This window comes from Xyrauchen texanus, chromosome 17 (assembly GCF_025860055.1).
Source record: "Xyrauchen texanus isolate HMW12.3.18 chromosome 17, RBS_HiC_50CHRs, whole genome shotgun sequence".
NCBI classification, from domain to species: Eukaryota; Metazoa; Chordata; class Actinopteri; order Cypriniformes; family Catostomidae; genus Xyrauchen; species Xyrauchen texanus.
Genome location: NC_068292.1, coordinates 30,587,731 through 30,604,656, shown reverse-complemented (window position 1 = coordinate 30,604,656; position 16,926 = coordinate 30,587,731). Strand labels below are relative to the sequence as shown.

Below are 16,926 nucleotides of genomic sequence, written 5' to 3'. Positions count from 1 at the left end.
CAACATATAAGTGTATTCCACTACAGTTACAATTTAAATAATTGGTAATTAGAATACAGTTACATTCAAAAAGTATTTTGATTACTGAAGAGAGTACTTTGCAATTTATTGTAATTTGTTTCATATAATATTTAGTCCTTTCAGATGGAAAAATGTATACATATAAATGATGCGATCCAAAGTGCTTTTGAACAGCGGTGAAACACTTTCTTATGATGTGTTACATTCATACGAGCAGACAGAAAAGTAAGTTTGAATTAAGTTTGGAGCAGAAGAAATAGAAATAAACCTTGTGTAAATTGTCAGATTTATGCTAAGCTAAAATGCTATTTCTAGCTATTTTACATGCTCATGTTATCAGGCACGATCATATTTTTTTATCAAGAAAATTCACGTTGGATCATAATTTCTTTTTTTGTAGTAAGACCTTTGATATTAGGGCAAAAATTGTATTCTTGATAATAATGTTTGTATTGTTGTCCTGTAAAATTATATAAAAATCATTAAAACAAGATCAATTTGATTGATCTTGTTTTAAAACAACACTGCATAAGATATTTAGGTTTTTTAGAGAATGTATTTTTAACATGTGTATTTTGTCTTACAGTACTGGCAGTTTTTATAGTCAAAACAAGTGAAAAAATCTACCAGTGCTGAAGGAGTAATCCAAAGTATTTAGAATACATTACTAACCTTGAGTAATCTAACGGAATACATTACAAATGACCTTTTACAGCATATATTCTGTAATATGTAGTGGAATACATTTTAAAGTATCCCTCACAACCCCTGTATATGTACACCGATCAGCCAAAACATTAAACCACCTGCATAATATTGTGTAGGTCCCCCTCGTGCCACCAAAACAGTGCCAACCCGCATCTCAGAATAGTATTCTCAGATGATATTCCTCTCACCACAATTGTACAGAGTGGTGATCTGAGTTACAGTAGACTTTGTCAGTTCGAGCCGGTAACTCATATAACCGCTCTGTACAATTGTGGTGAGAAGAATATAATCTCAGAATGCTATTTTGAGATGCAGGTTGGTGCTGTTTTGGTGGCACAAGTGGGACCTACACAATATTAGGCAGGTGATTTAATGTTGTGGCTGATCGGTATATATATATATATATATATATATATATATATATATATATATATATATATATATATATATATATATATCATAAAACAAATTTATTTTTATTTATTTTATATATCAAATTTTAATGAAATGATATGTAGTTTACATTTAACCTTTAGTCACTGGGGGGAAATGACTTAGCCTACTAAAAGCCTGCATGGGTTTCATATGCTTATAATCCATGTTTGACAGTGTGATACGCTGTGACATCACTCAGCTTCACCAACGCAAACAAAAGATGGATGCTGATCTGGATGCGGGAGCCAATTCCCGTTAAAATGCCGTTCTTTTACTTTATTATGAGGCCAAAATAACAGACAAACATGTAACAGTTGTCCGTTATTAAATGGATAAATGAAGTGACGCAGGATTTGTTGGAAGAAGCGGGAGGAGAGAGAGAATGTACTGGGTCGCTCGATTCGCCTCCTCCCGGTCGTTTGTGGTTGATCTCGGCCGGAATCAGAGCCCGTCCTTCGTGCTGTGTGGCTCTGATGAGCGGCAGTTATTCTATGGATACATAGTAGCCGTCCCTCTGCAGGATTTTGGTGGTATCATGTCGGGACTGGTGTCGGATTCTTGGTGGAGGAAGACTCTTTACATCACCGGTGGTGCCCTTCTGGCTGCGGCTGCCTATCTGCTGCACGAACTACTCTCCATCAGGTTAGTGTTATGGCCTGTTGTGTTTATGCAATATCTGAAATGGTTTAGTATCACTTATAGTACCAGATTATACATGCAGATCTTTTTAATTCAACAACCAACGGGACACACAGTGGCCAGTGCCACCGCTGCAGTAGTTTCTCCGTGTTTTCCATGTGCTCGCGTGCCCTGGACCGGATCAAGTCCCGATTTCTAAATCGGATGCACAAGCAGTGTTTGAACGCACGTCACCTTTTAAAAACTCCCTGTCATCAATACCAAATGCGGAACTGCCCTTGTTTACATAAGCACTGAACAATCGCATCATAGTCTATTCCTTCTGGATTCATGCGTTACTATCCTAAAGATCATGTTATGCGGCTCATGATTGTGAATGCTTGGTTTACGTTGGATTGTGATCCCATGAGTTGTATACGGACGACCTTTCTTGGTCCGTAACGTGAGATATGCCGGCCATTACCAAGGTGACTCGATTGCTATTGGAAGCGTTCAATTATTTAGATGTGTTTGTTCCGAGCCTTTCTGTTATTATGACAAATACTGGGGAACGTTCAGCACCACAAATCAATGGACAGCAGCATCCTGATTGACTGCCTTGATCTGCAGCACTCGCTTGATACTTTTTCATGTATTCATTAGCGTTTTAAGAGAAGAAATCATGATTGCTTCTTACATTTGACTTGGAGCAACAACCTCTTTATCAATGATGGCTAAATGTGGATGGATGTATCCTGTTGCACCTCAGAATCTGTTAATCTTTTTGATTTGTGTCAATGGTTTGCAGCAAATAAAAGTAATCAATTTGTGCACAGTTGTCAGTGATAATGTAGTGATATGAATCATATTTGTTTTTTGAATATGGCTTTTTAGTAGAACACTGTATATGGTGGCCTTATAGTTTACAGTTGTATGTGGAATATGACAGACTAGGTAGTGCTGTTTTGTGAGACAAGTCTCAAGCTATCTTTGCATAGTAGTTGCTCCTTGCCTTCAAGCTGTTTTAAAATAACATCCTGCCCTTTTCCTCCCACACACATCCTGCTTGTTTCCCATAATTATATTATGACTTTTTCCACTGCGCTTAAGAAAAAATGGTTGTAACTTGTAAATAGCGCCAGATTAGGTTTCAGATTAGGGTTCTTTGGCTTGTAACAATAACAGAACCCTTTTTGGTGATTTATTGCATTTTTTAAGTTAAACTGTGTTCCTGTGGCTCAAATTTGTGTTCCTGTGTAACTCACTGGGTTTGATTCCCATGTGTTATGACATCAGTCTAGGGTTGAGGTGTAATATAAATGATGCACATCAATAGATTGAATGTACAAACAATCTTTTTAAATCATTTTTGCATCATATCACCACTTTACAACTTGAAGCAAAAGATGTCAGAGACAGGTAATAAAAAACGAAACTCCCACTGTAATTGATTTGCCAAAAAAAAAATAACCTACTAAACTAAAACAAACACAACATACAAATTAATAGCCTCATTCCCTATCTATCAATAAATGGGAGAAAAGAGTATATTAATTAAAGAAAAATGGCACCCTGTCCTCTACAGTTTCTGTGGTGTTTACTTTATTTACAGTATTTGCAGGAATGCATATACCAAACATTGACAGGTAGAGAAAAGAGCATAACAAGATCAACACAAATGAGAAAAATCACTTCACTAATTAGTGGCACATATGCTGATGAAATGCATACTTTGTATGTAGATTAAATCTCTTTGGATACAAGTGTCCTCCAAATTAATAAATATTAACATTTAAGTTTTGAGAAGAAGCCTGCTATAAAAGTGCAGGTGTTAAAAAACCTTAATCCCAACACAAACCATTTTAGCAAAAAATAAAAAAAGGGGTTCTTACATATGATTCTAAATGTTACTATGAATGCAATAAAGAATCTTTAAGAAATGTGTTTTGTGAGTGTGTAGCTCACTAAAATTTAGCCCAAATGTATACTTTTCTGACCATTTTGGAACTTTGTTGCACTTCTCAATGTTACTGTTTCATTAAGATGAATATGGTTGCATTCCCCATTTGTAGTTGCTACAGATGTGTTTATATTTTCCATAATGAATCCTCAAATATATTATCTATTTAATGTACATAAGTATTTTACAGTTTATGGTTAATCTCCTCTTTACAGGAAGGAGCAACAGTTGGATTCTAAAGATGCCATCATCCTTCACCAGTTCTCCAGGCCAAAGAACGGGGTGCCAAGTCTGTCACCTTTCTGCCTAAAAATGGAGACCTATCTGCGCATGGTTGATCTGCCCTATCAAGTATGCATTTAAAGGAGCATTTTGGATTTTGTAGTCCTTCGATCAGTGGTTATATGCAAATATTGGAAGTCATGCAATCTGCTGTTCAAATGTCAATGAAATTCTTATAAGCACTTAGAATGTCAAGTAGGATTATCCATTTATTGAATAAATAGAATTTTCTATTGATTAAAATGTATTCAAATGCTCTAAAATAATTAGTTTTGTAAAAAGTAAGTACGTATTGAAAATATATAAGTTGTAAATTGAATTTATGATTTACATCCTTTTACCCTCTGTACAGTATATATTCTCTTCTGCATTTGTTACTTTCTTTGCAGAACTACTTTGATGGAAGCCTCTCTGCTCAGGGCAAGATGCCTTGGATTGAGTATAACTATGAGCAGGTGTGTGGAACTGAGTTTATTATTGACTTCCTCGAGGAGAAACTGGGTATGAACCTAAACAAGAGTCTGAGCACACAGGAGCAGGCGGTAGCGCAGGCCATCACCACAATGGTTGAAGAACATTTGTACTGGTGAGTCATGCGCTATAGTTTTCAGAATGAGTCATACTTCTGCTGCTGAGCCAGATGGTTAAATATGCTACAACTGTTTACAGACTGAGTACTTAACAGGTCTTTTTAAAAGGTTTAAAGCTGAAGTGTTTTGTTTTTTGCTGTTAAAATATGTTCTACAACCCCTGGTATATATGCAAATACAACTATAAGGAAGCCATTTGATTTCCCCTAATAGTGTAAACAATGTGGATCTGAAGTGCTATCAGAGCATTGCTCTGTTTGTGTGTGTCTGACCAACCCAACTTAGCAACATTGATGCAACCAATGATGTGAGTCTGGGCCAGTACAATTTGTTTGAATTTGGAAGACAAGGGGACTGTTTTTCAAAAGCCTGTTTGAAAGTGAAAGTGAATTGTTTTTGCTATTCTGTTTGGTGACATTAGTAGCACAGAAAATATGCACTTCAGCTTCATTGAAAAGTTTTGTTTAAGTTTTAATTCAAGAAAGGGATTGAATTTACAACCCCAGTTCCGAAAAGTTTGGGAAAGTATGGGGGAAACAAAAAGGAGTGGTTTGTAAATTCTGTTCACCCAGTGCTGCATCGAAAGCACTACAACAACACATTATTTTATGTTTTACATTGGGAATGTAATTTTTTTTTGTTTTTAATAAACACTCATTTAAAATCAAATGACTGCACCTCATTCCAAAACAGGTTGAACAGAAGCGGTTGGGCACTGAAGAAACAAGTTTAAGTTTAGGAAACAGATTTCTCCCCCAGTCATGTAATGTACAGATCTTAAACAGTGCAAATGTACGTGTCCTTTTTTGCCATATTGTGTGTTTCATAATGCACCACACATTCTTAATTATAGACAGGTGAGGACCACAGGCATGCCAATTGGAAGCACCCGTACTCTCTGCTTACGCAGCCATGTACTTGTAATGTTTTTGGTTTGCCGTTGTAAAGCTGTACAAAAAATGTCCTAAAAGTAAGAAAAGAGCCAATGTTTATTTAGGTTGATGAATATTGCTCTTGGTTTTTTATCTTTTTAAATGCTGGTTATATATAATGTTTGTTTGTTTTTATTCTATAATAAAGATTAATTTAATGCCTAATGTGTTATGTCTAGACTTGGTTGTTCCTGGTCAGTGCTTTTTGACGGGAAGTACAAAGCCGCCATACAATGAATGGTACTTCCCAGACCTCAATTTGTTAACAATCTTCATCATTGTTATAATACCTAATCAAAGTGGATGCCTCCCTTAATGAGATAAAAATTGTATATGCTAAATCATTCATCCATTGAAGATTTCAATTGCCCCTGAAAATAATCCAGACAGTCCCATTCCATTTGCATAATAAAATTGATGAAATATTGTACTTGTCCGTCCATAGAAGTAAAACAATACAATAAAGACTGTCATGGTGGCGTAGTGGGCTAAAGCACATAACTGTTAATCAGAAGGTCGCTGGTTCGATCCCCACAGCCACCACCATTGTGTCCTTGAGCAAGGCACTTAACTCCAGGCTGCTCCGGGGGGATTGTCCCTGTAATAAGTGCACTGTAAGTCGCTTTGGATAAAAGCGTCTGCCAAATGCATAAATGTAAATGCAATGTAAAATAAAGATATGCATAATAAGCTTTCTTCTGACAAGAATCGAATGCAACAGATTTATAGTTTATAGTAGTTTACATGCTGAAACATTAGCTTCACAATTGTGCATCTTAGTGTAAGCAGCCTACTGTAGAACAAAAGGAAGAACATCAGGAAAGAGATGGTATAGCCACTCTCTTTTCTTACAACCTAATCTCCTCATCTTCACTCCTTTCGCGTGATCTTTCTTCATCGTATTCATGTTGTCTCTTTCTTTTCAGCACATTCTGTCCTTATGTTGCATACACTTTTCAGTGTACTATATATAGGCTTCCATATGGCTATTGATTGAATAATTAATGGGCTTACAAAGCTGTAGTGAGGCCCTTCAGATTTGTATCTACCAGAGTAGTGCTGTGTATGTCAGCTGAAAGCTTGCTGAGCAGGGACATTTATTGGCCTATAAATAAAGAGTGATGGGTGTCATGCTGGGACACAGACAGGAAATCTGGATTATATTGCTGGCATGCCTTTATCATTAAATGGTTCTATTAACCCACTTGACCCATTAAAAAAACAAAAAACAGATTAAGACAAACAAATGCCGGCTGATATGTTAATAAAATGCAGTATTGTTGCATTGAAGTCATGATGATGTAATATCAAAATTAAGTTTCCAAATGTTGGTAAATGGTAAAACGTTGTCATACTGAATAATATTTCTTTATAGTGTCAAAGTGCTTGAAATATCTGAGGATAGTACTATTTTTTAATGAGTTCATAATAATGCAGCTCTTAAAAGATATTGAAAACATATAACAAACCATGCTTTGATGTAGAGAAAGGAGCACTGCTAAACCTGTTAAAGCTTTTAAAGTTAAACCTGGTTCTTCGTGTCAGTGATACACTTTTTATTAACACATGTCTTGTGAGCAAAGAAGTTAATTAGAATGCAGCCATAATTAATTTGATTCAGATCATCACAGAACAGAGAATTAATTTAAAGTATAATCTCAAAGGCCATATTGAGTTTGTTTTCTGTTTGATACTATAGCTGCATTCAGTTACCAGCTCATTTATAATAAACTTTGAATTATAAGCATAGATTGATGGTTTGGCTTCTTTTGGATCTATTTTCATTGGCAGAGAAAAGACTACCTAACCAACTGGCCCAATATTTCAAAAGTTAAAAAATGGACTTCTTGTTCATGTAACTGTTTTATAACAGTGAGATCACACTAGCAATCATGCAGTTGTACTGAACATGAGCTCATTACCTGTGGTATTGTATTAATTGTTCAATGCTGATGTGATATTGCTTAATTAAAATGCACTTACTATGTCACATTACACTCTGTAATGCTGTTCTGGTCCTCATTTCCCAATACGATTGATTTTAGTGGTTAAGAGCGTTTTCTACGAGTGACTTTGTGAACGTTCCTTTTTTACATGCGTTTCCCATAGCTGCACTTAACACGAATGTGCGAGGATGTGCTTTAAGTGCTATGTTAGAGAGTCGTCGTCCGTATATGTGAAGTGCTAATGTGACAGTGTAGTGTCGCACATCATTGTAACTTCATTATATTTGTGCATAACTTTCTAAATTCTCGTACTCAACCTCACTGGGAAATGTTTGCATTTTATTTTCTTAAAGAATCATTCTAATTCACTACTAAATTAAATGAAGCTTTGTGATCATTTTGTGCAGAATTATCTATTACATTAAGACAGTCGGTGCTTTGTTCATCAGATATGCATTTTAATGTTTCATTTTCGAAAAATTCTCTGGGTGGAGGTGCAATTGCTTCCATGGTCAGTGAAAACAAATGTTAATGGACTGCTGTTATTCACTGAGGTCCTGTTAATGATCCTGCCAATAAGCACATACTGAATAAAACACAGAGTGCAAAGTAGAAGGCGGAAGCCTGCGCTTTAGGAACAATCACTAATCAAGCGGAGGTCTGTTCTTTGCTCTCAATGTGGTAACGTTCAGTTTTGCACAACATTGTGTTGTGGATGAGAAGAGATGAAAATGACGACCCAAGACATGTGCAAAAAAGCTTACAACCGGTTTGTTGTTACCTTTGTTGTTACCAAATACAGTACTTGGCCCCTCCACAGTGTAGTTTATTTATTTACTAGTTCACTTTTCTATTGGTTCATATATCTATTTTAGACATTAATTTATTATTATTTTTAATTGCTGATAAAAAAGAGATTAAATTCTCATTTTATGATACATAAAGTGTAATCATCATGATATTAAAGGGGTCATGGCAATAGTGAGGTTTACTTATGAGATTAGAATTGCACACAAAACTCATATATTTGTAAAACATTATCATTTTCCACCCTCATTTTGACCCTTTGTAAAAACGCCCGCTGTTCTGATTGGTTCTCTGCTCTTGACTGACCTACACTTTCCTTGCCATCTCACTGCTCACAGTTATTGGGCAGGGCTACTGAAGTGATAAGGTAAAGCAGGTGTTCATGTGTTGTTGTGGAGGCAGTCAGATGCAAATGTCTTGCACAGTGTGACATCACAATATGGAGGAAGTAGAGAATGAGTCATTTTGGCAGCTTGGTTTAAACAAATGCTCTTTTTGCAGTGAGGAGGAAGTTTTGAGTTCTTAAATTTACGGTATGGTTTTATAGTAGTATGACCTTTTATATGTCAAAATATTAAGGAAAATTTGATTTCTCATGCCATGATCCCATTAACTGTATTCAGTTGTATGTCAAGTATATTAAACTAAGATGAATGTAAGGTGGATTCTTCAAGTTACTTAGGTTTACAATGCTTTTGGGAAACAAGGTCCTGTTTTGTAGTGAGATGCGCTGTATACAATTTTCAAATACTAAAATTTTCTGTGAAATGCACTTTTGATTTGACTTTTGTGTATACAAATACTGTGAAAGTGTTTATTTTTCTGCTCTACCTTACAACTAGAAATGACCACTGTCATGTCTAGTTATCTACAGATATTGTGTGTTGCAGTTATTCAAATTGATGTTTGGCATGGTTTTCTGCAAAGGTGCTTTATGAACTGGAAACTATATGAACTGAAAAAAGTTAAAAGTGCTATACAAATAAAAATGACTTGACTGTAGTTGGAGGCAATTTATGTCATTGGGAAAATTTGAGAAGAGTGTGTTCACAAAGATACTTTTTGTTTTGTCTTTGAATCTTAATTATTTGTGTTTAGAACTGGACAGATTTAAGTACTCGTAAGTAAAGGCTTCCTTTAATTGACTCATTCTCTCTCTCTCTCTCTCTCTCTCTCTCTCTCTCCTCATGTTCTCACAGGACTATTGCGTATTGTCAGTGGGTGGATAATGTTCATGAGACTCAGGACATGCTGGATCTTCCTGGACCCCTCAGTGACCTGCTCAAATGGATTCTGTGTCAGCTGACTGGTGGGATTGTAAAGAGAGAGATGTACTGTCATGGCATTGGCTGTTACACTAAAGAAGAGGTTTACAGTCTCATGGAGAAAGACATGCGTACATTGGCCACACTGCTAGGTGAGAATGAAGAGGGACAGTAGTATAATAGTTTATATTATCTAAATAATTCATGTTGTGAGAACTTAAAGCTTGGATAGTTAAAGTCTGCTACCCAACGCAGTGATTCCCAACCAGAGGTATGTGTACCTCAGGGGGTACTTAATAAGAATTACATTTTGCTTTGTTAAATCTATAAAAGAGAAACTGCTAAAAATTTAAATATGGTAGCTGTCAAATTGTTAAACTAATTAATCGCAGTTATCACTTGATCTTTTTGTAGTAAACTCTTAAACACATTTGCTTCCTTTTTAAGGAAATCCAGTATAATATGAGCTGAAAAGAACACATTTTAGGTCTGGTGTTTAGGACGGTACTTGAACCTTATCAATGGGAATATGATATGCTAAGACAAAAATAGATGGGAAACACTTTCTTAACCTTCAGGTCTAAATATACATTTCCATGTTGAACTGCCAAGAAACATGAAATTTGTGTGTTCCTAAAAGAGAATGTAGCAATGTTGCCTTCGCAATTGTTGTTTTGGAAGGCAAGAATGTTGTTTCAGCCACTTATTACTATAAATTACAATAAATTAACAATAGAAATACTTTTCTGAAATAATGTGGTCAGTATGGGGAAATATTTCCCCTCACAATTAAGCTCAAACAAGCCATTTTAAGCCAAACATAATCTCAAATATACTAAATAAATAGAAATAAAACAGTTTTACTTGTATCATAAAGTGGTAACTATAATCGGGATGTTCGTCTGTGGCCAAATGCCTTAATGTGATTTAATATGAACGTGATTTAAAAAGGGGCAGTATTTTTTGAAAGGTGATCTCTATTTACTTGTTTTTCATTGGATCATGGTATTAATTTCTCCCTAATGAGGGTAGCAGACAAAAACGTGTGAAAGCGTTTAATTTGTTCAATGAGCAAGCCATGCTGTTCAACTTTTTCATTTTCATTTAATCCATCTGTTATTAGAATAGACTGCAGGCTATAAATGTTTTTCTTGTTGTAGCAGTTTTAAGGGAATGTGTCCCTTCTTATTGCTGGGGGTTAATTATACTTTCTGGATTATCAGGGGATAAGAAGTACATCATGGGTCCCAAGCTGTCCAGTGTAGATGCCACAGTGTTCGGTCACCTTGCACAAGCCATGTGGACACTGCCTGGCACACGGCCTGAGCAGCTCATTAAAGGTGAGCAAGATCTGACAACTGCAATTTAGCATTCCTAATAGAAACATAACGCTCTGCATCAGTCACAGACATTATTGTCCCGGTGATTAAAAATTAAGTGGAAATAATTGGAAATCAAAAGGGAGATTCATGCATGTCCACATTTTGATGATATTGTCATGAATAGTTCACCCAAAATGGAACATTCTGTCATCATTTACTCACCCTCATGCCATCTTTTCCACACAATGAAAGTGAATGATGACAGGGGCTGTCAAAGACTACCATAAAAGTGGTCGGTGCGAAAATTTTGAAGCAATTTGAAGCCATAAAATATCTTTATGCGAGGAACAGACTGAAATTTAAGTCTATTTTCTAAAAATCTCCCCGCGTTCCTGCAGTTCTTAAATCTCATTCGCGTTCATCTACTTTCAAATATGGTGCATGTAGATGCAGCGTGCCAGGCTTAACATCAATGACATAAAATGGCATTGGTTCATACATGTCTCATTACCAAATGTGATGGGCCAGATTGAAAATGTGAAAGAGAGAACTATGGCATATTTCATTCTGTTCATCACACCCAGCTATCGAATGGCTTCAGATGACTTATAATAAAGAGCACAAAGTGTTTTGACTAGTTTTATGCTGCTCTTATGGTACTTTATCACACCTGTCCCCATTCTTTTTCATTATATGAAAAAGAACAGCGTAAACATTATGCCTAACATCTCCTTTTGTGTTCTGTGGGTGAAAGTAATGTATACATTTTGGAATGACAAGAGGGAAAGTAAAAGAGGCTGTATTTTTTATTTTTCCAGAGTTATTCCTTTAAATTTATGTTGTTATGCATGGCAGTTTGTCACATATTTATATTCAATGTATCCACTATCCATGGCATTAGAGACATATATATGATGTTTGCTGATGTACACCGATCAGCCACAACATTAAAAACACCTGACTAATATTGTGTAGGTCCCCTTCGTGCCGCCAAAACAGCGCCAACCTGCATCTCAGAATAGTATTCTGAGATGATATTCCTCTCACCACAATTGTACAGAGCGGTTATATGAGTTACAGTAGACTTTGTCAGTTCAAACCAGTCTGACTATTCTCTGTTGACCTCTCTCATCAACAAGGTATTTCCATCCACAGAACTGCCGCTCACTGGATGTTTTTTGTTTTTGGCACCATTCGGAGTGAATTCTAGAGACTGTTGTGTGTGAAAATCCCGGAGAATGCTATTCTGAGATGCGGGTCGGTGCTGTTTTGGCGGCACAAGGGGGACCTACAAAATAATAGGCAGGTGGTTTTAATGTTTTGGCTGATCGGTGTATGTTATGTTTTAGTTATATGAGCAAACAATGTTAAACCACCTCACCAATGGAAATATGCTATTATTTACGATTTACTCATCCATAGTTCATCCAAAAGTGAAAATTGAGTTGGTATTTACTCACCCTCATGTTGTTCAAAACATGTTACTCTCTCTTACGTACAAAAATTAGATGTCAAGCAGAATGTTAGCCACAGTCACCATTCACTTTCATTGCAAGAAAAAATAAAGATGCAATGAAAGTGAAGGGTGACTGAGGCTAACATTCTGTGTTCCATGTCAGAAAGTAAGCCGTACGGGTTTGGAACGACATGTGGGTGGATAAATCATAACTTATTATAATGATTATAATGAGACAAGAAAACTGCATAATAAACGTTCTTGTCATATCTGTCACTGACATCTGTCTTCAGGAGAACTGATTAACCTGGCTATGTACTGTGAGCGCATAAGGAGGAAATTCTGGCCCGAATGGTTTGTAGACTTAGAGGACTTCTGTTATGATACTGACAATGACACCTCCAGTGGAACGGCCAACTGCCTGATGGACCTTGGTCTCTTTTCCAGGACAGACACTTTAGAGGAGAGTGATCTAAGCTCCCTGTCACACAGTAACGCACATTTGCAAGACACAGACCATTCTGGACGCTCACTTTCCGACTTTGACATTGAAGTAGACCGCTCAGATATGGAGCAGCAGGTAAAGGATTAAATCATATAACCTCTGCATTTAGTAAGGGGTGGTTGCTTAATTTAAATGGATGCACCTGTGTTTCCACCAACTAGAAAGTTTGGTGTAACATCTGGTGTAAAAGAACACAATGGCAAATGTGGTGGCTCCCTATTCTTCAAAACTGAAATTTAAATTTCTTGTCTGAATGAATGGACCTGAAGTAGAAAAAACTGTGTGTATATATGTGTATGATTCAGTAGTTTCAACATGACATCGGTTGTGGATATGTATTCAAGATTTACATCACAGAAGTTGGATTCTTACTTTTGCTACCTGTGTGAGACATGTTTAAAAGATCATCTGTTCTCAGTTGTGGAATGTTTGCCATATATGAGTCACAGTTTAAGTTTGGCTTTTAGTTTTAGAATTACAAACTATTCTGTCATTCAGACACCCCAGCAGTTCAGGGTAAAGCCACAAGAGGTCTACATTGTAGTGTTTCTGCAATAATGTGCATGCTTAACTGAACTGATACTACAGCAAAAACAATTAACATTCAATACAGTACACTAAAATGCTGTTGCAAATCAGACAAATTGATCAATCAAATATAGTGGGGTTATAAAATCTGATTCCACTTGTGGAAATGCTTCTATTCTTTATTAGAAATTTTAGCATGACAATTTGATAAAACTAAAGCTGTATGAATTTCTTTCTCCTGTTTAACCCTGAGAATTCCTATTTGCAGATCAGCTGAACAATACTTTCGAGATTGATAAAGGGATTATGAAGTATTTAATCACCTTTCTCACTCACCTGTCTAACATAAATAACACAGGAAGTCCAGATTTCATGCATATTTAGCCTGAGGAATAAAACAGAACAGAATATTTGTATTGTTTTTTTTATTTATATTTTTAATGGTCACACTTTATATTTAGTGTCTTTAACTATTATCTAGTAACATTAAAATACATATAATACAACATATTTACTGTGTAACTACAGTTCTCATAAGATTTACAAATGCTGTTACTGAGTTTGAGGTATGGGGTAAGTTTAGGAGTAGGGGTAGGTTTAGGTTAGGGGTTAGAGTTAGGTTTTAGGGTAAGGGTTGGGTAAGGTTTAGGGTTAACAGTGTAGCTACAAATGTAATTAAATGCATGTACTCTAAATGTAAGTACAATGCAACAACACATATGTACATAATAAGTACATTGTATGAAACGCTTAAGTAGTTAAAGATGCCTATTATAAAGTGGGACTTTTTTATTTGCTAGGGCTCCAGTGTATCATTAGTTTCAACTGAGTCTTGATCAGACTGAATGGTGCTTAATGCCTGTGTGCCTGATTTCTGTCATCTCCACTATCCTGTCCTTGTGTCTCTTCCTTCAAGCAGTGTTTGGTTTTGTAATACACACCTGTGTAATACAGTTAAGCTACCACTAGAGGGCACTGTGACCATTTATTCATATATTGGGTGGGTCCTATACAGCCAGTTAGTTGTATTGCCCTTTGCGTGCATCCCTGTTAACTTCTGCCTTAAAACAACATTTATAAATATCAATAATTTCAGCACTGTAAGAACAAAGGTGAACCTCTAGTAAACACTCAGAAGTCATCAACTTTGTTAAGGAAGAGTTAGGGTTGACAAAATGTTTTCTCTTCGTGTGTGTGTGTGTGTGTGTGTGTGATTGGTTTACCAAAGTGTGGCACGCACATACTTTTGCAGATTTGCCTTAGTTGAGGAAAGGTTAATGTGATCTACAGTCACATGCTGAGTTTTCCCTCTGTTTGTTGAATTTACTTGAAACCCAAGCCAGTACGAAGTGAAATAATTCTATCCCTAAGGTAGTTTTTATTCTGTTGTTTAATTTCAATATTGTTTGCATACTTTAAATTATTGAAAGACTGTGGACAATGTAAAAATTCAGATAGAATCATGTGAACATATGCGACAAAAATGGCACTGAAAACAGGGTCCATACAATCAGTGAGGTGTGTCATACTGTATGTGTGTGTATGATGGTTGCCTGTTATAGGCACATTATTTACCTGCATGTGCGTTTATGTGTGTGTTTGTGTGTGTGTCTCTAGACATGTGATCTGGTGTACCAAAGTTCAACAGTGGAAATCCTCTATCCTCAATCCTTTTTTATAGAACCTTTCCTTCTCTATATATAGATTTATAATTTAATTATTCTATACCATGTCAGTTTAGAGGAGTAAATCCAATCTCATCTGGATCGTGTGTAAATATTACTTAACTTGCAAATTTTGATTACAAAGTTTCACAGTGTAAAATATATACAGGTCTTTAAGTGACTTAAAACTCATGCCTATGAATTGAAGAAATAAAACACACACCTAAAATTGCCTTTTTGATCCATGATAACAGTTCACAAAAACTCACATTCAAAACCATGCAACACAAAATACATCAACATCTCCGAATTATTTTCTACCCTGTGATATATGTTTGTTTATAAAATTGCATTCGGGAAATGTTTCTATGTGTTGAGAACATAGCTGGATTATGTTCTTATCCTTAACCGAGAAGAGATGTCGAAGGATGTTTTGTTATCTGTTATTAAAGTTTGAAGCCAGATTACAGAATGAATGTCCTGTCTGTGGAAATAAATGATAGTTATAAATATAGATTCTATCTAATTTGAATCAGCTATAAAATATTGTGCATAACTGTCTGAGACCCTCCCATGAGTGTTAATTAGTTATCCTAAACTTGACTGGTTGTTTGACAATGATTGCTCCAAACTTAAATAAAAACATGACAACTTGACAATTTCAATGTCTGTGTGTATGATCCTGTTTTTGAATGAAAACAAGTCATTGAATTTAAATCACATCATGTTATCTTTTCTTTTTTTTTTTTTAACATGTATTAAAAGTTAGTAGTTGGTAGCTACGTACCTACATTTTGTCATTTACTCACCCTTATGTCATTCCAAACCCATATCACACAGATTTATTACATGGAACACAGAAGAAGATATTTAGCAGAATGTCCAGATTGCTTTTTTCCATATAATGAAGGTGGACAGTGATTTTTGCTGTTAAGAAACAAAAAGTAGCCGATTCAACCTGTGTGCTGTATTACAAATCCTCTGAAGCCGTTTGAACTTTGTGTGAGGAACACCAATATTTAAGTTATATTCAAGCATATATTTAAGACTTTATCTGAAAATCCCGAGGGGTAGTAAACAGTGTTGGGTGTAATCTGATACACTCTAATCTGAGGAAATAAAGACATTATTTTGCATTAATTTAATAAAAAAATAAAAAATTAATGTTTCTGTAAGTAAAGTAATTTTCACTGTGATTAAATTTTTGATTAAATAATCCATTAAGTAATCTGTTACACAATTTCATGAGAAATAATTCGCGATTTGTATTGTTTTAATTTTGAGTCATTTACTGGTAGTAATAAAAAGACAACATTTGCATTTTTGGTGAATTATCCCTTTATTACTAAACAATTCTCACATTGCAAATACAGGCCTGAGAGTTTGGATGAGTCATTTTTTATATTCTCAGTAGTATTATAAAAGACTCTTTGTTTTTATGTTGTTATTTGCTTGCCTTTGATATTTTATAGACTTTTATTAAGACATTTAATGCATTTTAATGTCCAAAAAATAGATGTGTATGTTAATGTTTTACAACCTGTGTGTGTGCATGTGTTTATGAGTGTGTGTGTGTTTAGCCTGAGCCACCATCTTTTCAATCAGGCTAATGAGTGGCAGGCATCCATGCGCAGAGGAGGGCTGATTAAGGCATTTCCAGGCACTGGAGGCGTGCAGAGGAAACAGTAGGGGAGTGAGAAAGGGAGATGGAGAGAGAGAGAAGAGAAGCGAGAGGGAGAGTGCCACGGATCAGGAACCAGGTTCCCGCGGGATGGAGCAGGTGCAGCCTGCGAGCGAGGCCTTTGGGCCCGACGGGGCAGCCAGAGCTTAAAACAATCGGCAGAGTACCTTCTTTTAATTTAGGCTCTTCAACACCCCATCTCTCTC

The 16,926-nt window shown here is 35.9% G+C and overlaps 1 protein-coding gene across 1 annotated transcript; it reads left to right on the top strand.

Annotated features, from left to right (window-relative positions):
- Positions 1 to 1,378: 1,378 nt before the first annotated feature.
- On the top strand, positions 1,379 to 15,682 carry LOC127657456 (failed axon connections homolog). Its single transcript, XM_052146218.1, has 6 exons — positions 1,379 to 1,806; positions 3,958 to 4,093; positions 4,414 to 4,610; positions 9,499 to 9,716; positions 10,788 to 10,904; positions 12,636 to 15,682. Exons 1-6 carry the CDS (start codon positions 1,547 to 1,549, stop codon positions 12,932 to 12,934), a joined length of 1,227 nt encoding a protein of 408 aa, XP_052002178.1. The 5' UTR covers positions 1,379 to 1,546; the 3' UTR covers positions 12,935 to 15,682.
- The last annotated feature ends 1,244 nt before the right edge of the window (positions 15,683 to 16,926 follow it).

What these genes read in the sequence shown, in the direction of transcription:
- LOC127657456 (XM_052146218.1), top strand. Translation starts at nt 1,547, where the DNA reads ATGTACTGGGTCGCTCGATTCGCCTCCTCCCGGTCGTTTGTGGTTGAT. An exon ending in GTTGAAGAACATTTGTACTG is followed by an intron (nt 4,611 to 9,498) that starts GTGAGTCATGCG and finishes ATGTTCTCACAG; the next exon opens with GACTATTGCGTATTGTCAGT. An exon ending in TACATTGGCCACACTGCTAG is followed by an intron (nt 9,717 to 10,787) that starts GTGAGAATGAAG and finishes CTGGATTATCAG; the next exon opens with GGGATAAGAAGTACATCATG.